Raw genomic sequence first — 23,333 nt, 5'->3', positions numbered from 1 at the left:
TGTGAAAATTTGAGCTCAATCGATCATCAAACTTGCGAGATAATAATGAAAGAAGAAAACACCCTTGTCACACGAAGTTGTGTGCGTTTAGATGATTGATTTCGAGACCTCAAGTTCTAAATCTGAGGTCTCCAAATCAAATTCGTGGAAAATTACTTCTTTCTCGAAAACTATGGCACTTCAGAGGGAGCCGTTTCTCACAATGTTTTATACCATCAACCTCTCCCCTTTACTCGTCACCAAGTAAGGTTTTATAATTATTTAGAGTAATTACCAATAGTGTCCACTGCCTTTAATCCCCAAAAAATTGATTACACCTATTGAATGGTTATTTTGTTTGTATATGAACAAGAACTTCACCAGCTACTTTCATTATTCTGCACTACAGATTGAATTGTCCTCATGTTGAATGCAAATATATTGATCAGAGCATGATAAACATTTTGGAGTTGTAGTTTTAAAGGCACTGGATGGACACTGTTGGTAGTTACTCAAACTAATTGTTAGCATAACAAGTTACTTGGTAATGAGCAATGGAGAGAGTTGTTGATAGTATAAAGCATTGTGAGAAAAGGCTCCCTCTAAAGTAACATCATTTTTGAGAAAAGGGTAATTTCTCACTCAAATAGTAAAAGACTTCAGGCCTGAAGCCTTTTATTAAGCATCCGAAAGCACACATAAAATTTGTGCAAAAAGGATGTTTTTTCTTTCATTATTCTCTTGCAACTTCGGTGACCAAATAAGCCCAAACTTTCAAAGGTTTGTTATTCATTTTACGCATATTTTGGGTTACACCAGTGCAAATACTGGGGCCAATTTCATAGAGCTGCTTAAGCAAAAAATTTGCTTAAGCACGAAATTAGCTTGCTTATTTTACACATGTTACTGGCAAAAATTTCATGCCATATACATTGCTTGTGACTGGTATTTAGCTGTTGTTTACTTAGCATAAAAATTTAGTGGAGTCTTGGCCGGTAATCTGATCAGGTCCAGTGCCGCTAAGATGGATTTCTAAACAGGTTTCATGAATTGATCTTTTGTCAACAATACCTTGTGGTAGAACGCAGCTCCAGTAAGTACCATAGAAAGGTCATTAGTCCACTCTGATTCATACTTCCATTTGTTCAGCTTCTCGTCCCATAGATGTAACCTGGCAGGATATCCAACTAGACGATCAGGGAACTCCCTCCAGACCTTTCACACACAAAAAAGGAAAAAAGAAATGGATTGAAAATAAGAGCGACAATTACTGGGATAAAAACAAAATCCAGACTAGGGATGCTGTGGCTGACTCATCAGGAAGGTTTAGAATCCTTGGCCCAACTTCATATAGCCTGAACATCCGACGTCACACTTCAAGGCCTGGAATAACGCCAGAGACCTGCCTCCAAAACTGGCGTGTAGATTCACCTTTGACCTCGGTCATTTCATATAGAGTCAAGTTCTATTGCGGACGTGACAGCAGTGTACTGTTTGGGCATGGAAACCTCCATATCCAATGATATCATTGTATCCAATGGAATCACTGGATCTAGTGGCAGGGACCTGTCTTTATCCTTGCGGATAAAGACAGGAGCCCAGTCTAAACTTCATAGAGCTTCTTAAGCGGCAAATATTGCTTTAGTTATTTTCTGCAAACCATTATCAGAACACCTGTCACTATGTAGAATTGTAATTTGGCTGGTAACCTTATTCTAGTAAGCCAGGCACTATGTAGAATGGTAATTTGGCTGGTAACCTTATTCTAGTAAGCCAGGCACTATGTAGAATGGTAATTTGGCTGGTAACCTTATTCTAGTAAGCCAGGCACTATGTAGAATGGTAATTTGGCTGGTAACCTTATTCTAGTAAGCCAGGCACTATGTAGAATGGTAATTTGGCTGGTAACCTTATTCTAGTAAGCATATTTGTATTGTGCTTAGCTACTTTGTGTGCTTAAGCAACTCTATGAAATTGGGCACTGGTCATAGCATTTGTTCTAGTGCATAACTTCACACTATACATAGTGGTATACATATACTTCTTTGCCTTCCACCTCTAAGTGCTCTGGTTCAAATCCCTTTGGGTGTTTCCAGACTTAAAAGTCGTCAAGAGAATCTAGGTTATCTCAAATCATTTGGTAAACCATCTTAAGGTATGCTCAACTGTACCTCGTAACCGAACTCCAACTCATCAGGCGTCAACATGAGAATGTCATCATCGATGGCCAGCACACACTCTGTCTCAATCTCATCGTAGGGGTAGAAACGATTACTCAATTTGTTCTCCTTGGTTTGGACGACCTTCAGAGGCTTGTTAATCTTGGGCCACTTCTCGACTGAAACAAGAATCACACAAATAGAGTTTCTTAAATTGTCCACTGTCACACAGAGGCAACTCTTGACAAGTGTCATGCAGTATCTTGTGATTTTTACAAATGTGGCTAAGGTAATTTTCCTACCAAGTATGGCAAAATTAAGTAATCAAATTACACATAGTTACTAATTTAATTTGTTTTTACCCTACAGTTACACTGATTACTAAGTACTTTTCCTGAGTTCTGTGGGCAAAAATGCTATGGCAAATCAATTAGGTGGGATTCGAACCCCTGATCTTTGCGATTGATCAGTAAAATCCGATCGAAGAGACAAGGTACCAGATAGACTACCTTCAGGTGGGGCTTTCTCCTGATTGTTCCAGACTACTAGCACCTTGTTGAGACTGGGGGTCAGCGAGATCCGACGAATGACCTCAAACAAGCTTTCCTCTCGATCGTAGGTCAGGACCACGGCTGTGAAGCCTTGTGATTTGGGTGGGATTAGGGGAAGGTAAAGTGGACTGATTGCTCCGACCTGGACAAAAAAAAAAATGAAATTACAAAAAACAAATATTAATCAGCGACGATTCATAAGGTCTGGTATCTGCTATGGGAACATTGGGGGGGGGGGGATCCTCTGTCTCATATCGGCCATGGTATAGTCAATTGGCAGGATGTCGACTCAATGCTTATTAGCTCATTAACTGCAATTTCAAACAATTAATGATCAAAACGCCATTACATGATAAATTGGAACTAATTTGACAAAGATAATCAACATGAAAAAAAAAAGTTTTTAGAAAATGAAAAAAAAATAATCTTTTTGCCAAACAAATATTTTGAAGACCATTCTTGATCAATACACCCAATTCACCAGGAGCTCCCAAATATGCAAAAGCAATTTTTTTTAAACCCGTAAAAAATTGCACCAATGACCTTATCCTAGTTCTAACCCACAATGAGCTACATGTACAAGCCCCTTACACTTGGCATACGTCTTGGTAAATTGTAATTCAAGCATTCAAAAACTTCTGTCAATTTCTTCACCCTATAAATCAATTTACAACTTCTCACTTACCCGTGGCCTCGGCTCGTTCCAGTCAGTGTAATCTTTTGCCGTATAAGGGTACATCCTATCGTTTATAATCTGTAGCGTCGTCAAGGTGATATCTTTAATTGATTTGAAGTACTGTTGCCAATAGAAACGGCCCTGCCTTTGCAGATCTTTGATGTGGGACGGAGAGATGGCACTAAGAATCTCTGGTAGCTCAGAAAGCTGCTCCTCTGGGACTATTACTGCGGCCCTGGAGGATGAAAATTTGATGCAAGTTTTTCTCAAAGATACTTTTTTTTGGTCTTTCTTTCTTAGTGAGCAGAGCTTAGCGTTTTGTGGGAAGGAATGTTTTCAAAAAAATTGGTAACGAAATGGATTAATCTCTGCTGGAAAAAAAACATTCATTCTGAGAAGAACTGGAATTTATATCCATTATGAAAGACAGAGACAACAGTTATTTAATTTTTTAGCTCAAGAAAATAAAAATGTAAAACACAAAACTTATTGGCGAACATTGAAGTTGTGTCCTCGAGTTACACTTAACTACATGCTTCTCATTACCCAGGGGTAAATGGGTACTTGGAGGGCAGAGATGGTTATTGTGATTGATTTAGCTCAGTGCGCTACAAACTTGGCAGCACAGGCTGTATACTCCCCAGGGAGCTGAGATGGTTTAAAGGCAGTGGACACTATTGGTAATTACTCAAAATAGTTATCAGCATAAAACCTTTCTTGAAGACGAGTAATGGGGAGAGGTAGATGGTATAAAACATTATGAGAAACGGCTACATCTGAAGTGCCATAGTTTTCGAAAAAAGAAGTAATTTTCAACGCATTTGATTTCGAGACCTCAGATTTAGAACTTGAGGTCTCGAAATCAACCATATAAACGCACACAACTTCCTGTGACAAGGGTGGTTTTTTCTTTCATTATTATCTCGCAAGTTCGATGACCGATTGAGCTCAAATCTTCACAGGTTTGTTATTTTATGCTTATGTTGAGATACACACACTATGAAGGCTAGTCTTTGACAATTACCAGTAGTGTCCACTGCCTTTAAAGAATAAAACATATGTCCCTGTAACCAACGTGAGGTAATAATGTTTGAAGCACAATAATGATTCTTTGGAACTGCGCTATATGATTTATAAGATGTTAATTTTTGTATCGGTGTTAAAAATCTTTTAAAGATGAACATAAAATTACCTCTGCCAATCGAGAACCTCAGAGAAGGGCATAACATATGTGTCGATCATAACGACTGGGATACAGCCTGCCTGCAGGGCATCACTGAGGGCAGCCTGACCTAGACGAGCTCGACGTAGAACCACGCAAAATGTGGCTTCCTGCAAGGAACAGAAAATACAAAAAAAAAAAACCATTTAGAATCAACAATGAGCAGATTGTTTTCACCCTGGAATTACTTGTAATAGAAATGGTGTATGGTTTAATATATTTTTCAGGCTATTTAAAGCCAGTGGACACTTTCGGTAAACAGTAACGTCCAAGGCCCACACTTCCTGTATCACAACTTCGATATAAAAGAACAACCTATGAAAATTTAGGCTCAATCAGTTATCAGAGTCGGGAGAAAATAACGGGAAAACCCACCCTTAATTCCGCACGTTTCGCCATGTCATGACATGTGTTTCAAATAAATCCGTAATTCTCGATATCGAGAATTAATAATTGTTTTAATGTTTTCTCAAAAAGTAAAGCATTTCATGGAATAACATTTCAAGAGTAGTCTTTCACCATTACCTTCTGTAAACCCTGTAAGTTATTTGTAAATCTGTGAACTTTTAAATTTTTTTCTGTACCGAAAGTGTCCAATGGCTTTAATGGAAATTTTTCTGATTTATCCAAGGGCCCCCAAAATATGGAAATCAGGCTTAAGTAGGAAGAATATCTTACTTAAATGGTCTGGGAACTTTTTACACAATGTCCACATATTTACATTAAAAACTTGAACAGTTTGAAGATAATGATAGTAGAAAGCTTCCCTTGAAAAATATTACGTGCTGACGTGCTGTAGTTTTTGAGAAATGAGTAAAACATTGTCACAAAAATTATTTTAGTCTTAGTTTTAGCATGTAAAAACGTAATAACCAGATAAGGTAATTTACTATAACATACCATAACAGTCCACTGGTTAATACATTTTTACATGCAAAATAATTTTTGTCTCACTGACAGACTGAGACAGAAAAAAAATTCATGACATTGTTTTACTCATTTCCAAAAACTACAGCACGTCAGCAAGTAATATTTTAAGGGAAGCTTTCCACCATCATTATCTTCAAACTCAGTAAGTTTAATGTAAGTCTGTGGACATTATATTTTGTGTTAAAAAAAAGTACCCAAATCCTTTAAGGACACAAGTGTCATGACCAGGACTCGAACCCACACTCTGCTGATAAGTAACACCAGAGCTTGAGTCTGGTGCTATTATCACAACACGCCACGCCAGGTCAGTTTCACCCTCGAGGTTTATTACTTGATGAAAGCAAATTTGACTGGGTTAACTATTCATCAAACCCTTTAATTTATTTATGAGTTGAAACCCGATAGCCAGACATTTACTTCAGACTGTCATGAATTACATTACAGCTATTATGCATGTTCTGACGATGTTTTACAAATCCAAAACCTCAAGGGATATTCTACATCCTCAGCTCTCAATGCATCTATAGAGGTTTTATCCAGTCTACAGAATTTTTCAGTTTCAAGATTATCCATCAAGGCATCCAGATTTGATGGACTTCTTCTTTAGGCCAAATAAAAAAAAGTACCAATTGATCGTCCCCTCCCTCATCCTTTTTTGAGGCCGCATCATTTTGTTTTCTTCATATTTAATATTTTACTAATTTTTTGTCAAAAAGACATATTTTCTGTGTAATTCTCATTAAATTTACTAATCATTAATTCCAAAATGGCCAATTTAAAAAAATGTGTAACTGAATAAAGTAAGTGTTGACTTTAAACTGAAGAATTGGTGGCGAGTTTAAATTACAATGCTTTGCGACCACCTTTAAAAGAAATAAAATAAAACAAATATGAAGGCCCTCATCCTCCGTTTTTTTTGGAAAACCTGAACGATCAACTGGTATTTCTTTTTACTTGGCCTCATAAGCGTGGTTCAAAAGACGAATGGATAGGACACCATGGAATTATAGAACATCTGCATTTAGATGGAGTCACTATGTATTTGTCTGCGTTTTGCTTTCATAATAAAACTGTGGCCCTTCGGGCAATTTTACTTCAAAACTCAGCGAGGGGAAATGAATTCAGATTATTGATATTTCAAACCAAACCAGGCCACTTTGTTTAATTACAGGAAACCATTCAAACCCAGAATTACGCCCTAAGCGTTGTTGTCGAAATAAGCTAAACAGGAAATGAATATATATGGGCATGTTTCACCCGACGCTGGTGTTTCATGTTTTGGTTTATGACATGAAAACAGCAACTTAGTAAGGTCATGACTTGTAATTGTGCAAACAGTATACATCGACATGCTGTTCAGTCATCAACTTCTTTTTAACATTTTCATATCATAAAAAATATAAAAATAAAAACATTCTTTTTGATTGTGTCTGGCTAACAATGTCTGGCTAATTTTAGGGTCTACATGCAGTTAAAAAAAAAATTGTGAAATCCAGGACTGTCAATATTCACAAGTAATTTACAGTAACAACAAAATCGGAATAATTAACATTTAAAAACAAATCAGTCCAGATTCAAGAAAAACAGCATTTCTGATTGAACCGGTGGTCAACGACACGTGAGTCACCATGGCCTGTCCCACCCAAGTATAATACAAATATACCTGTGCTGAATGCATGAACCACGGTGTGGAGATCTTTATTCATGATGTTTTTATAACATCTACTTCAAGGGGAGAAAACTTTCTTTCAGAACCTTCACTGGCCCATCTGGCCTCGTCTACATGTGTGAGTAAGATCATTCATCAAGTGGATAGGCAGCTGCTCCAAACCACAGAAGGTAGTTCAATGCACGATGCAGGTTAAAAGGTTTGGGTACTTTTTGTAAGACACAAATATCCACAGATTTACACGGTTTGAAAATTATGATGGTAGAAACCTTCCCTTGCTGAAATACGACTTGCTGAGGTGTTGAGTATTTTTTTTTTTCTCAGTCATGTCCGTGAGATGGTAGAAAGCTTACATTAAAATATTACTTGCAGAGGTGCTGTAGTTTTTGAGACATGAGTAAAACAATTATAAAAAAAATTGTTTCTGTCTCAGCCATGTCAGAGAGATAAAAATCATTATGATTGATACCGAAGTTCTGCGTTTCTGGCCGCAGCATTTGCGAAAGGACACCAACACTCAGCAATCTGAGAAAAGATCCAAGTCCATGCACGAATCTTCCTCGGGTTCAAATGTTTCTGGGTGAAAGATTATCTAAACCATATTACTTCAAATGGAATCCTCTCTCAAAACAGTTTACACTATCAACAGCTGCAGTACTTCTCACCAAGTTAGTTGTGATGGTCATCAAGTTGTTAGAAAAACTCTTTGACCCCCACCTTTAAAGATGTCACTACCATAAAGAACAGCATTTTAAAGGAACACGTTGTCTGGTCTTTGAAAGTTGGTCTTTAAAAGGTGTTTGAAACTGTTTGTTATGAAATACATATGGTTAGAAAGACATTTTAAAAATAGAATATAATGAGCCACTCAAGTATCACTCCAAATTGCACGGTTTTCATGTTATGTCGCGAACTAACGCAGTCGGTCATTTTATGGAGTCAAAATTTTGACTCCACAAAATGGTCGACCGTGTTTCTTCGCGACATAAGAAAAACCATGCAATTTCGAGGCATGTTTGTGTGTATCATTATATTCTACTTAATATAAGATATCTATCTAACCATTTACATTTTATAACAAACGGTTTCAAACGCTTTTCAAAGACCAACTCAACCGATCCAAGGCAACGTGTTCCTTTATAACAATAGTGTTTCAACACATCTTACCTGTAAAATATAAGGGTAACTAAACTGCGTTGCATCTCTACACATCTTGGAGGTGGCAGGTATGTCTTGACATTTATCCAAAACTAAGAAGTCTTTATGTTTATCCGCTATCAAATTAAGTTCATCCCTATAATCCAAGTGAATGCCGGCTTGTGCTGAAATGGCCAAGTATGGTTTCTTGTAACTGTAAAATAAAAACGAACAGAAATAGAAAGTTTTATGGGGATCTACATGTACAATACAATCTTGCATCATTGAAACATTCAATATTTACTTCCATAACCCATGATTGTCATTTTATGCAATGACATTATACATGTACATTGCACACGGCTCCTGGGTAATGTGATATCATGTAAAGTCAGTCTCGGCAGTAACTTGTGTACATTGATGACTTAACAGACTTCTTACACGTAGTTTTTGTTGTTCAGTGTCTCTACTCTAATGAAAGTTTACAACTTCCTTGACTGAAGTTAAATAACTACATAGTGTACTTCTACAGGTACCTAAAATTGAATCTTCTAAAGAACTGGTACACGTACATTTGTACATGTAGCAGCCGGTGTACTCTGGTAATGGTTACATCATGTACACTACAAGTACACATATGCCACACTCACCAACCGGATACCATATGAATGTCAACAATTAGAGTAAAGAACTCCGCATGGTTTTCATTTCACGGTTCATGTTCAAGGATGAGATTGAAGTCCATCATGTCAAAGGTCAACACATGTACTGCACTTCTTCAAATGTCACGATACATCAAAATCAATATTGCCATAATCCCCTTGTTGGTTTTACTTCAAATAACAGAAGTACATCCTTGAAACTTGGAACTGGGACAACATAAAATATCTGTAAGGCCAAATAAAAAATAAAAAATAGTTGATCGTCCCCGCCTGCATCCTTTTTTGGGGCCGCATCCTTTTTTTTTACTATTTGTTATTTTTCGATTTTTGTAAAAAAAAATTTTTTAAAGCCATTGGACCCTTTCGGTAAACACTTTTGTCCAAGGCCCACACTTCATGTATCACAACTTCTATATCAAATAACAAACCTGTGAAAATTAAGGCTCAATCAGTCATCGGAGTCTAAAGAAAATAACGGGAAAACCCACCCGTGTATCCGCGCGTTTCGCCGTGTCATGACATGTGTTTAAAATAAATCCGTAATTCTCGCTAACGAGAATTTATATTGTTTTACTGTTTTCTCAAAAAGTAAAGCATTTCATGGAATAATATTTCAAGGGAAGTCTTTCACCACTACCTTCTGTAAACCCTGTAAGTTACTTGTAAATCTGTGAACTTTTTTTTTTTTTCTGTACCGAAAGGGCCCAATGGCTTTAAAAAGGACTGGCCTAGGAGCTTTTCCCGAATCCAAAGTGATGCTCTCAAACACTTGTAACCGTCTGTTTCATAAAACAATATTAGTGAATGCCTACCACCAGCAAATCTTTTTAGTGTTATCCGACCCTGTGTTTGTGTTAACACAGCTCCTCATGCAACTAATAATAGGTATAAAATAAGTTTGCGATGGGTTCAAACTGAAGAATTGGTGGCCTGTTTGATTTGAAATACTAAGCGGCCATCTTGAAAAAAAAATGGTAAATAATAAATAATAAGGCCCTCATCCTCCTCTTTTTTTTTAAAATCCGGACGATCAACTGTTTTTTTATTTTATTTGGCCTAATGTAGAATGGGAATAAACACAAATATTTTGTTTTTTGTTGTTGCAAAGGCAGCTGTGGACAGTGCTGAATAATTTGTTTCCTTCTTAAACATATACGTACATGTGTGTAAAATCTCTACTAGGATACAAGTGCATGGAAAAACATACACTATGTTAACATGCTAACCAATGTACAAATATTGAATGCAAGTATTGGAAACAGGCTTGTGTGTTCCAACTATGGCCCTTTTCGAAACCATGGCTTCGGCTTTGGATTCGGCTTCACGCTCCGTCCTCTCGTCTGAAGCCCTGAGCACGTTAATACAAAAAGAACGCGCAAGTTTCAAAACAATCGCGGGGCCAGGCTAGCCTAAGCGGAATCTGGAGCCGGAGCCGTGGTTTTGAAAAGGGCCTATACATATACACAACTCTTAGCCAATGATAGGTATTCCTTTGACTGCACGTGAGGGCGCTGTTTGATCTTGTGACGTCATATGTAATTGTATAGGGTCACTGAGTATAGGGAACACAACACGGTGGTAGCATGATGTTGGTGTACTAGACATTGGCTAGACTGTGGTAATTCTGTATCAAGTTATTATAACACTAAAGCCTTTAGGTCACATACTCTTTTTAGTTTCACTTCCACTCTCGGGACTTTTGTAACCACATGTACATGAAACCTTGTATAAATAGAAAAACAAGAAGGCTTATCATGAGTAAGCACAATCCTGTGTCTATATTTGAATAGCGTGCTTCCACTCTGAAACCCTTTTCACACAACAGCAATTTAACAAGGGTCCTTGCTGAATTTTAGCATGGTTGTGAAATTTTACCCTAAAGCCTGGTTCATACTTCCAGCGAATGGCAAGCAAATTTTGACGTCACATGGCTGTTATTACAGCAAATTTTACGCAGAAGCTGAACACAGTTGAACTGTTTCAAATTCAGGCCTGATACTTCACAAAGGCAACGAAGGCTATTGCCTCCGTGTCCCCTGGTCATTGCCTTGGTGCCCTTGAAATGCTCCAGTACAAGTTTGCAATTTCATCATAGGGTGCCCTTTACCAAGAAGAAAATGGTGCCCTTGCCCTTTCAAAAACGAAGCACACAGCCCTGCAAATTATACGTCAAAATTCGCGGGGACGCATTCGCATGAAGTATGAACCGGTAATACTTGCAGCATTGGGACTTAACACTTACCCATCAGGTTTGGCTGGTAAACTAATTTTTGCTACATCTGAGTTAAACACTGGAATACTGACATCAAAACTAGGGCGGAAGGTCCATGTGGAGAACCCGCCCCCGGCTAGGAGGGATTTTCCCCGCTTGACACTGAGGGCAGTATTGAAGTCGGGCGGCGTTCCCGGCAGCATGTTGAATAAAAGGTGATTGGTTCCTCCGTGCCATCTAAAGATTCAAAAATTTAAAAGAAAAAATAACTGTCAGAGTTTTGTATACAATAGTGTACACATTGATGTCAAGAATAACAGGCAATCAGGCATGATGTCTGTTCTTTGGAACAAAGTAAGATTATTTTGTAGAGTTAGTGGACTGACCTGATGGTAATTTCAGGCTATTTATTCACAATTTTTATTGTTTTTTTCAAGGGCAAAAAAATAAGAAAAGATTAAAGGAAGAATCTTGCTACATAAGGTACACCCGTTTTTATTGCAACTCGACTACCTACATGTACATTGTACATTGTACATTGTACATGACACACATTTTGAACATGTACAATGTAACTAGGGTGTCACAGACCAGCGGTTTTAAGCATCAAATTCTAGTTCTGGGACAAACTTCATAGAGCTGCCTTTGTAAGCACAAAAAGTAGCTAAGCACAGTAACATAATGCTTACCAGATTAAGGTTGCCAGCCAAATTTGTGACTGGTTTCCTGCTCATTTCTGCTAAGCAGGAAATTGAAAGCAGCTCTATGAAATTGGGCCTTGATGATTAAGTCATCAGGGTGTGGGGTTCAAATCCGGGTCATGACACTTGCGTCCTTGAGCAAAATGCTTTCACATGTGAAATTTTTGCTTCTCTTCACCCAGGGGTATAAATGGGTACTGCAAGGGAAGAGGTTGATATTGTGTCTGAAAAAGCCTTTGAAGCGCCAGTGACCGCCCAGGTGTTATACTCCAAAGGGAGCTGAGAAAGATTAGGAATGAAGTCGGCCTAATAGACAGGGCATATTGGCTTGATTATTGTAAAAAGCGCTTTGAGCTTATTTTTACGTGTAGCAGTAGTATTATTACAATTACTATAATATGGCAGGACATAATGGATTGTATAAACATTATACAAGTACCAGCACAAAATGTTTAATGTACATCAGGTCCTATGTACGTATTCCATACACTATCTTTCGTTTAAACTATATATTTTTGTGCAACTATCACTATACACACATACCACCCAGATATATTGGCAAATATTCTTGATGTTTCTGTTATTTTTGTCCCCTTACATAGTAAAACTGTCTGAAACTGAGAAAGATTGAAAAACTAAAAAGAGAATTTCATTTTGTTTTTATGGTTTTAAGCTATAACAAATACATTTTCTACGATGCCGCAGCTATTAGATGGAAAACATTAGACAAATTTCCATTCAGGGCAAGACCCTTGCTTTGATCTTTATAGTCGAGTGGAATTATTTAGGTCAAATCTTTCCGATTTTGTTGCCCCGCTATTCACGATGGGCATTTCGGTTAAGTGCTTGCAGCTGCTATGATCTCTTGGGATCAAGCATTCTCTGTATTCTGTATTCTGAAATCCATTTTCTGTATTCTGAAATCCATTTTCTGTTTTCTGCGTTCTGTATTCTGCTATGTCTGTAGATTTCTGTACATTGGCGTGAATAGTGCATTTTTTCAGGCCAGGGCCCAACTTTCAATGAGTAAAGCACACAAATAAAGTGAACAAACATTTTCCTTACAATTAAAACTTAAAAAGTTACCAGCCAGAACACCACACACATCCTATGCAAGTTGTTTGTGACTTGTTTCCTTTCTTGCTCCTCTTTAAAAATTTAATGAGCAAAAACTACTCTGTATATTTGGTTTGAGGCAACACCATGTGTGTATCTACTTGCCAGGTAGAGTTTGTTCTTAGAGAACTGTCTTTCTTTATTCTACTACCGGCGAGTAGATTTATCGGATATTTGGGAGACTTCTCAGTTCTGAAAAGAACTGTCCTGCTTTTTAACTACTACCCTGGTGGAAGGAAATTGGCTGGGACTACTACTTTAGCTTAAACTAAAGGATCGTAATTAACTGCACTACCGCGGAGTCAGTTCTTGAATTGGTCTCATTATTTCGACTAACTTGCTCTAGTCATCGTCAGGAAACTACCTGCTTAAGACTTCTCAATGAAGTGAGCCACTTGGTATTCTTACTCAGAAATATTTGGTGCAACGCCACTTTTCAAGAGTAAAAAGCTTATTCCCTTCAGACTTCAGAATGTCAATGGTAACATCTTTAACGCCACCACGACCAGACACCAACATGAGACCATAGCCTCAGTAACCCCCATGAACCCGTCAAATTATTAGACTGTTATTGTATGGTGCACAAGTATGTAGACCACCTTACATACCCATGTTCTATAGATTTCTTTGAGTACAATAACATTACAGGTTATTGCCCTGACGTATAATACGCAACATTGTCATGTGTATGGATTAAGTTCTGCCATGTGTCCTCCAACCGTGATCTGCTAATATGTCCAAGAGAAAATAATCTTTTTAGTCATGAAAATTTAATTTAAAATCGTGGACAATTTAAAAGGGACATTTAATCCTATTACAATTTAATTTTATAGGACATTCGTTCAACTGAATCTTATAAACAGACAGTGTGTTGCTCAGTGAGCAGTTTCCACTCAGGGCAATTCAGGAGCTCTTAGAAATACATACAAATGCTGCCCCACCTCTATGGAACAAATTGCCTGCACTTGTTAAAGGAACACGTTGCCTTGGATTGGACGAGTTGGTCTATAAAAAAGCGTTTGAAACCGTTTGTTATGAAATGTATGGTTAAAAAGATGTTTTAAAAGAAGAATATAATGATCCACACAAGTATCACTCAAAATTGCACGGTTTTCATTTTACGTCGCGAATTAACACGGTCGGGCATTTATGGGAGTCAACTTTTTGACTTCCATAAATGGCCAACCGCGTTAGTCGACGAGGTAAAACGAAAACCACGCAATTTTGAGGCATATTTGTGTAGATCATTGTATTCTACTTTTACAACATCTTTCTAACCATATCAATGTTATAGCAAACGGTTACAAACGCTTTTCAAAGACCAACTCGACAGATCCAAGGCAACGTGTTCCTTTAAATCATTCGTTTCTTTAAAGGCAATGGACACTATTGGTAATTACTCAAAATAATTATTATCATAAAACCTTTCTTGATTACGAGTAATGGGGAGAGGTTGATACACTAGTACAAAACATTGTGAGAAACAGCTCCCTCTGAAGTGACAGAGTTTTCGAGAAAGAAGTAATTTTCCAATAATTTGATTTTGAGACCTCAGATTTAGAATTTGAGGTCAACTTCGTGTGACAAGGGTGTTTTTTTTCTTTCATTATTATCTCGCAACTTCCACAACCGATTGAGCTAAAATGTTCACATGTTTGTTATTTTATGCATAAATGTTGAGATACACCAAGTGCGAAGACTGGTCTTTGACAATTATCAGTTGTGTCCACTGTCCAGTGTCTTTAACCCAATTTTAAAAATACCTTAAAACACATCTTTTCAAACAGGCATTTGAGTCAATGGTTTTATTTTGTTATTTGTTGTTAACTTTTGATGTTTTCTTAAATGTAGCGTATTTCTATGTGGCTACCACATGTTCTAGATTTCTTCTCAACTTAGGCTTACATTTTAATTTTTTTTATTATTGTATACCGGTACATATAATTTTTTATGTTGCTGTTTGTGTTTAGCGCTGTGAGCACTTTTATGGATATATGCGCTTTAAAGTTTTCATTATTATTATTATTTTTATTATCATTATTATGGTGCCACTATGGCGCCACCATCCTTGTCATGCTCCCTGTATACCATTGCATTCATGCCTGTTCATCTTCACTGTAAAGAAAGGGTACCCGACTATTTACCCTTCCAAGTCTCAGTTTGGTTTTTAAAGGGAGATATAACAGCAAATGACAAAATTACAGCTATCAAATTGTTTGCAGTACACCAAAGTACAAGACTCAAAAACTGGACTCTTATTACAGTGCACACTGTGTGGTTTAGCACTGTAGGATCTGAACCCAAATTGTCATGGCACCTCTCCCCCCCCCCCCCCCATTCTGCACTTACAATGTATCGCCCTTAGGGTATTATGCACCCTACGATGTACAAAGAATCCTATACACAAGATAAACAATGACCACAAAGTTAAATCCCAGCTCTAAAGTGTTGAGGTTGTGGGTTCTAAATCTACCCAAGTAGGCCTAAGCCTTTGGATTTTTTCCCGCACAGGATGTATACAGTCACTTTTGGAGCACAATGCTCACTCACCCACACATGTGTGTGTACTAACTGTACAGTACAGGTGTACATTGGTGGTTAAAGGCAGTGGACAATATTGGTCATTACTCAAAATAATTATAAGCATAAAACCTTTCTTGGTGAAGAGTAATGGGAAGAGGTTGATGGTATAAAACATTGTGAGAAACAGCTCCCTCTGAAGTGAAGTAGTTTTCGAGAAAGAAGTAATTTTCCACTAATTTGATTTCGAGACCTCAGATTTAGAACTTGAGGTCTCGAAATCAAGCATCTGAAAGCACACAACTTCGTGTGACAAGGGTGTGTTTTCTTTCATTCTTATCTTGCAACTTCGATGACCGATTGAGCTCAAATTTTCACACGTTTGGATTTTATGCATATGTTGAGATACACCAACTGTGAAGGCTAGTCTTTGACAATTACCAATAGTGTCCACTGCCTTTAAATCCAATATAGTACATGTACGCATGAATGTCAAAAACATTTACGCACTATCCCTAGTGCCCCTTAAAATTTATCTTTAACTACATCATAGATTGATGGTGCCTTTTGATCAACAGGAATGCAATTCCAGACAGTGAAAGTACTTAAGCATAATACAATAAATTAAACAGTGTCAGATGTCTAAAGTACATTCTATGTGTTAAAGGAGCACTGATGTCATGCAAGGGGCTATTCACTTAGTCTTTACTATGTTAAAGCCATTATACACTTTCGGTACAGACCGATTAAAGTTCACAGATTTACAAATAATTTACAGGGTTTACAGAAGGTAATGGTGAAAGATTTCTCTTGAAATATTGTTCAATGAAATGCTTTACTTTTTGAGAAAACATTAAAACAATATAAATTCTCATTAGCGAGAATTACAGATTTATTTTAAACACATGTCATGACACGGCGAAACGCGCGGAAACAAGAGTGGGTTTTCCCATTATTTTCTCCCGACTCCGATGACCTAAATTTTCACAGGTTTGTTATTTTATATATAAGTTGTGATACACGAAGTGTGGGACTTGGACAATACTGTTTACCGAAAGTGTATAAGAGGATTTTGATGGAAACAATTTTGAATTTTTGAAATCTATAGTTTTACTCAATGAATTTGTTAAACAAACACTGTCTGCCCTTTCTAAGATGTTGGAATGTACAAACACATATTGAATGTTTTTCTAGTCTAGCGGCATCAGACACGACTCCTCAGCAACTAAGAATATTAACGTCTTCATGTTTTCATTGCGAATGCAAAACTCGGCTTAATGGTTAGGTAGGGAGGCTGTTATGGTGACAGAGTTTCCCAGAGAAGCGTGTCTGCATCACAGCCAAGATGATTGCGACGCTGGTTCTTTATCCCTGAGCGAGACACTTTCCCTTAATTGCTTTTTTTCTTTCTTCCCTGTGCTCTTCTTTTACTAATACTACACCCAGGGTAAATGGGGCCTGAAACAGCATTGCTACGGTTCTTGGGTTTTGACTTTTATCCAGGGACGAGTCGGGGGAGCGGACAAACACGAAGACGCTCGGGATGTGATGTTCTCCCCTCTGGGAGCTGAGATTGTTTTATTATGTATGAAGGAATTTTTGTGTTACTTTATTTTTACTACTTAAATCTGACTGATGACATACATGTAAATGCAATGCTATGAGTGAATTCTGTGTTGCGCGTAGAAGAGGGACCTTTGTTTCTTTCTTTCATAATAAATACTCGTTTTTGTTTGTTTGTCTAGTGCAGTTTGTCTATCTTGTCTTTTCTTTTTCACTACACCGTAGGGACTAATTTTTAGGATAGAAGTATAGAATTGTAAATTGCTTAGTCCATATCATTTCTAATTAGGTCCTATTGTTATTTTTGTCAAGCATCGTGAGCACGGGATATGTGCGCTATAGAAATCAAGTTTATTATTTTGATATCATTATTTTTTATTATTAATTACCGAGTTTTGTGTGACGAGGGAACAGTGCAGTGAAGTAGCGGATGGCTTTGTGTATCTACCTAAATTCAATAACTTGCAGACATACGCTGTATGTTTATAATTAGTTTCTCAAATATTAGTCTGCCTATCAGGAAACGCCATGTGGACATTTTGTCTACTTATTCAATTAATTATAAAAGAAATCAATTCATGACTGCCCACTTGGGGGTATGCTGGACTCAATTTTTTTTTGCAAGTTTGGTTGATCCACGCTGAGTTGATTCAAGGTCCTTGGAATGTTTGGACTTGGATGTTTATTTTGTATGTTTGGTTTTGAAAGCTGTATACTGGAGCATACAAATTAGATTTATTTTACAATTCTTGTGGATTTTATGCTACGTGTTGTTTTATTAGCCTTGTAATGTATTTATAAAAGGTTTTTTTTTTTAGTGTATCGGCCTGATACTCTAGCTTGTGCATAGCGACAATGGTACATGTTGAGTGTTGTTTACATTGCACATATGACCCATTTAAAAGTGTATATAAACCCAGCAAACATATTTGGAGTTCATTGCACGTACAGATACATGTATCAAAATATGAAAGAAAATATCAGGTGCATGTTGAAAACAAGTTATGGGAACTAAATTTTTGCCTTGATAATTAGTGCTGGGCGAATAGTGACATTTTGTTATTTGGATACCGCTGGCCAACTATCCGAAATTAACCGGATATTCGAATAGTTTTTTCGCCGCTAGAGGGCGCTTTTTAATAAAAAATAAAAAATAAAAAATAAAAAAAATATTTTTTTTGCCGCTAGAGGGCGCTGTTCGTTTGTGAATGAGATCATATGGGCGGATTGATATAAGTTTTAGACAGTGTCACTCGGTTCATTCATAAAAATGACCGGATCTAATTTAAAGATGGCGATTTGCTTTTTTCTTTTGATCGTGATTGACTCTACATGAAGGAAAAGTTTTGTAATCTTTGAACAAATTACGTCAGAAATGTCATTGTTTTAACTCTTCACGGAGGTGAGCATAGTTAAATACTTAATATATGCTGTTTTATGCTGTTTTAATAGAAGTTTCATAAGGATTCAGAGAAAACATTCATGTCAGTTGTCGCCCGACGTCCGCGGATATTCGGATATTAAAGAATATCCGGTTACTCGGTTGTAATTACAGAAATATCCGGTTTGTAAATAGGTATTCGCGCCCTATGCGGATATCCGGTTAAGAAAAAAAAGGCATTCGCGGTTACGGATAGGAAAACCTATTCGCCATTAACCGGATATTCGAATAATTCGCCCAGGCCTATTGATAATGACACCTTTATTTTGTCCTTCTTTTGTACATTGTAATGACATTTAAATAGTGTCAGGCCGGGTCTGAGGTCATCGGGCAGCCTCTGGAACTCTCTGCCTCAACATCTGTAAGACACACGTGACATCTCTCGATTCCAACATTCTCTAAAAACCCATCTCTTCAGATTAGCCTTTGCAGATATTGAGTGAAATATTCTTCTTGTTCTTTGACCAGCGCCTTTGAAGGTTTTACAGATTAAGTGCGCTTTAAAATGGTGTGTTATTATTATTTTTAATAGTGCCCCGATTTCACTGATTTGGAAGCACACAGAATCGCAAAGTACTATGCTTACAAGCTATAGTACAATCAATTAAGTACAGTCTTTGACTAGCAGAAAATCATTAAGCAATATTCTCGGCTCAAGCAGTCTGTATGAATGACATTGGGCACTGCTGTCTAAACTGGGCCACCCTCCTGCAGTACACGATGTTCCTATGACTGCAGCCACACACCTAATCCTTAATCACAGACATACAAATGTAGGCCTAAGAACTGATCGAGGTCAATGAGCTGATGCTTCTCACATGTACACCCACCTGCAGTGACTGTCTATCAACGTTTTTCATAAATACCCGAGACGGATTATCCATTCTGATTGGTTGAGAGGGCATCACAAGCCATGTTTAAACATGTGATATAAACACAGTAAAAAGTGTTTAAACATAGGCATGACGCGCAAGCTAAAGAGTGGCGCTAATTTACACGTAAGGCAATGTACCAGCCGGTACTCAATATAAAGCTATAATTAGCATGCGCACGTACGCACAACCACTGAGTGTCAGTGCAATTTTTTTTAATGTGACAGAAATTGGAAATTTTCAGATTTTAAAAAATAGATTTTCCAACATTGTTATCATGTATTTTTTTAACAAAAGGGCATAATTATGAATGGGAATAGAAGAGTAGTGACACAGACTATCACAGCTATTTAAAGGGAAGATGTACACGTTTGGTAATTACTCAAAATGAATATTAACTTAAAAACTCACTTGGTAACGAGCAATGCAGAGCTGTTGATAGTATAAAACAATTTGGGAAACGACTCCCTCTGAAGTAACAAAGTTTTTAAGAAAGAGGTAATTTCCCACTAAAACAATAAAAGACTTCTAAGTCTTTTATTCCTAGCTGAAAGCACACAAATTTGTCCAACAAGGGTGCTTTTTCTTTCATCATTTTCTAGCAACTTCAATGACCAATTGAGTCCAAATTTTCACAGGCTTGTTATTTTATGCTTATGATGGGATACACCAAGTGAGAACACTGGTCTTTGACAATTACCAAACGTGTACAGTGCCTTTAAGACGTCACTGCCTTCTCTTTTATTCCCTTGTTTGCACACACAATACGGGACAGACGAATTTCTTTTGGTTTTCCCATACAATACAAATCAAAACTTACTTTGGCAGTTGAGCAAGAACTTGCCCCGTTCTTTCGACCCCTATTCTACTCTGATCCAGTAGATCAATGGCAGGTACAAATAAACACGCCTTCTCTGGATCTGATGTATAGTACGAGCTCTCCGCAATAGTCCTCAACATTTCGTAAAACTCTTTTGAAATTGGTTCCGTAATCGGCTCCCCATGTTCATCAACGTATTTCTTCAACGGATAAATATACACACTGATACGATTTAAGTTATACCCACACCGATACACGTCAAAGCAGTTGTAGTAATGGCATTTCAAGTTCCCCTTTTCGGGGGTGCGCTCTTTCTCCGAGACGCGCACCACGGGGATGGATGCCAGATCCGGGATGATGTATCTGTTATGGTCGCCATTCTCATTCTCTATTAAGAAATGGGGCCAGAACTGGAGTAAACCGGTCGTGACTAATCCGAACAGGATAATTGAAAAAAGTATGATGTAGTAGCGCTGGTAGCGGAGTTTTAATTTAGGCCCCCTGGCTTTCTTCATGGTGTCGAGAAGGGGATGAGTTTGAATCCCACTTTGGAAGGAGGAGTACCACTCATTAGTTGTTTTTCAGTTTAACCACACACACCCAGCGTTACTATAGCTTGAAATCCATACTTTTTCTTGTTAGATGGGCACATTCGTACTATTAACGACTACAGTTCAACTATCACTGAACCCGGTCATGATGCGTGCAGCTGCAAACCGGCGGTCGTATATATCGATTATCTCTGATGCAATCACAGCTCCATGAAGTCAAAATAAAACTCCAACAGCGGAACTGCTCGATCTTAAACTAGCTGGTACTCCACAACACCCGGTCGCTCAGCTTCACAAGTGAATATAATGTTTCTCCAGATTCCAGTTTTAGCGGAGTCGTAACCTGCAAACACAACGAAACAGGAAACACAAGCAGTCAGTAGAAATACATCAAGCAGAAATGAATTAAGTATAACTCCACAAAGGTTGTATCATAATCGGGCATTTGTATACGGAATTGCCATAGATGAATGGGCAACTTGAAAGCAAGAAGAAGAAAAATACTTTGATTCGTAGAAGAGTGAATTACTACAAAGGGCAGCATGAAAATCGGTACAATTAAAAAGAAAAGGTGGTGAGAATAAAAGGAAATGTTCGAATACGGTTGGACATATAACAATATCCTTGCTCTATAATTTAACAATAACTAACACGCCTCAGGGAGTATTATACCGATGTGCATTGAAAGAATCACAGAGCATTATCATCTTAGTCCTTTATAAAAGGAGATTGCTAAGGACGATTTATTGCACACAAAGCCAATGGGGTTGAACAGTAAAAGGTCAAACAAGTCCAGTGGATTACCATAAAGGGTCAATTTGCATTTAGGATGCGGTTGGTGGACATTGTACATCATACAGTAGGACCCAATGTTCAACTTGTGTTACCTCCATTGCCAAAAAAAAACCATAAGATAAACATGTGCATCATTATGTCAATGTATTGTACATTATGTATAGACCTTTCTATTGCAACGCCACAGCCCAAGTTTTTGCCAACCAAGCATGGAAAACTATGGAGAGCCATTAATGCGAGGCAAGTAGCCGCAGTTTGTACAAATATTACGTATAGAATATTACAAAAATATTTGTATTTATTCAATGGTTTCTTAAAAAAACAATACATGTAGCTGTCAGCCAGCAGCAAAATAATATGAACAGAATAGTACACAACTAAAAGTCTGGACTATTTGTGATGGATTTGGTTGAAACAAGCAACAAATCAATAGACAGATTTTTCCACAAAAGAAGTTTGCAAAAAGGTTGAATTTGGTCATATCTGAAACGATTCAATTCAACGGGCCAGTCCGGATGCCAACCAGAGCGGTTTGTTTATCAACACAGAAAAAGTCTATACTTATAGCGCTAACCACATAGGAATGTCCCAGTGTCATGAGGGCACCCTGTTTTGTAATTGGAAACCGGTGAGGTTTTTTTTTTTTCATTAAAAATCCTCCCACTCTTTGCAGACGTATCCAGTTCAGGGCCCAATTTTACAGAGTTGCTTCTATAGCACAAAACACTACTGGACAAACATCTGCTGAGCAAATATAGACAGGATACCAGTCACAAATCCTAGATACTCACATGGTGTTTTGACTGGTAACCTAAATCTGCTAAGCATCATTTGTTGTGCTTAGCAACTTTTTGTGTTTTTAAAAACAGCTCTATGAAATTGGGCACTGATCTACATTTGTATAGAGCAAGGTTGAAACCATTATAAACATTCAAATGCGCAGGTTGTGTAATGCCCTGAAATGTGCACAGGACTACTGTGTGTATGGTACATGTGTGTACATTATCACCAGTGTGCGTCATGTGTATAGTGAAGAAATTCACACCATTTCATCCATCATTCAAAAGCTGTGTACATGTACTGATAAAAAAATCAAACAGTAAGAGGATTTTAAAAGTACATAAATATTTATACACCAGGCAAACAACTCAGACACCCTGTTTTTCAATTTTCAATGAATTTGGACCCTCTCCAGAGACCAAAATGATAACAAAACTTGTGTATACAGTAAAAAGGTACACACATTTAACATGTAAAGTGTTCAGTGTTACATTTGTAAGTGCGTGCCATATATAAGTCATACACATTTGTAAGCGCATGCCATGTAAGTCATGCACATTCCAAATTTCTAACTAGTATTGTGTACATCACTCTACTGTTAATTTACCCCTTCACTCGGTCACAATGGCGACTTAAGTCAACTGTGTACGTTGGTACCCTGCTTTGGGCCCCAATGGCGACTTAAGTCAATTCTATGAAGATAACAAACAACAAAGCAGATTGCCATTTGGTATCAAGTTGTAACTTGTAGTTATCCATACCCAAGTTTGAAAGGATTGGAAACATGTATTTGCATCGATGGTAAAAAAAAATCAGGTTGCTACATTATTTCAGTCGATAATGCCAATATATGGACCCAAAGAATTTTAATATTTATTGACGAATCTCAATGATTTTTATTATGTGAAAGGAAAATTAACAAGCAAGACAGTGTTATAAAAAATATTAAAAGTGTGCATCACGGATAAAGACAGTGT

The 23,333-nt window shown here is 37.5% G+C and overlaps 1 protein-coding gene across 1 annotated transcript in view; it reads right to left on the bottom strand.

Moving 5' to 3' along the window:
* The window catches only part of LOC139939320 (exostosin-2-like), a 38,989-nt gene that overhangs the window by 7,151 nt on the left and 8,505 nt on the right, over positions 1-23,333 (bottom strand). Inside the window, exons 2-9 of the mRNA XM_071935098.1 lie at positions 20,231-21,124; positions 11,228-11,434; positions 8,354-8,537; positions 4,558-4,697; positions 3,375-3,600; positions 2,648-2,831; positions 2,151-2,317; positions 1,051-1,194 (exon numbers count right to left, since the gene is read on the bottom strand). Coding sequence (XP_071791199.1) covers positions 1,051-1,194; positions 2,151-2,317; positions 2,648-2,831; positions 3,375-3,600; positions 4,558-4,697; positions 8,354-8,537; positions 11,228-11,434; positions 20,231-20,745 — 1,767 coding nt within the window. The 5' untranslated portion in view covers positions 20,746-21,124. The remainder of the gene's footprint in view (positions 1-1,050; positions 1,195-2,150; positions 2,318-2,647; positions 2,832-3,374; positions 3,601-4,557; positions 4,698-8,353; positions 8,538-11,227; positions 11,435-20,230; positions 21,125-23,333) is intronic.

Source organism: Asterias amurensis, chromosome 7 (assembly GCF_032118995.1).
Source record: "Asterias amurensis chromosome 7, ASM3211899v1".
Classification (NCBI taxonomy): Eukaryota; Metazoa; Echinodermata; class Asteroidea; order Forcipulatida; family Asteriidae; genus Asterias; species Asterias amurensis.
The sequence above is the reverse complement of the archived record's forward strand: the minus strand, read 5'-3'. Positions and strand labels throughout refer to the sequence as shown.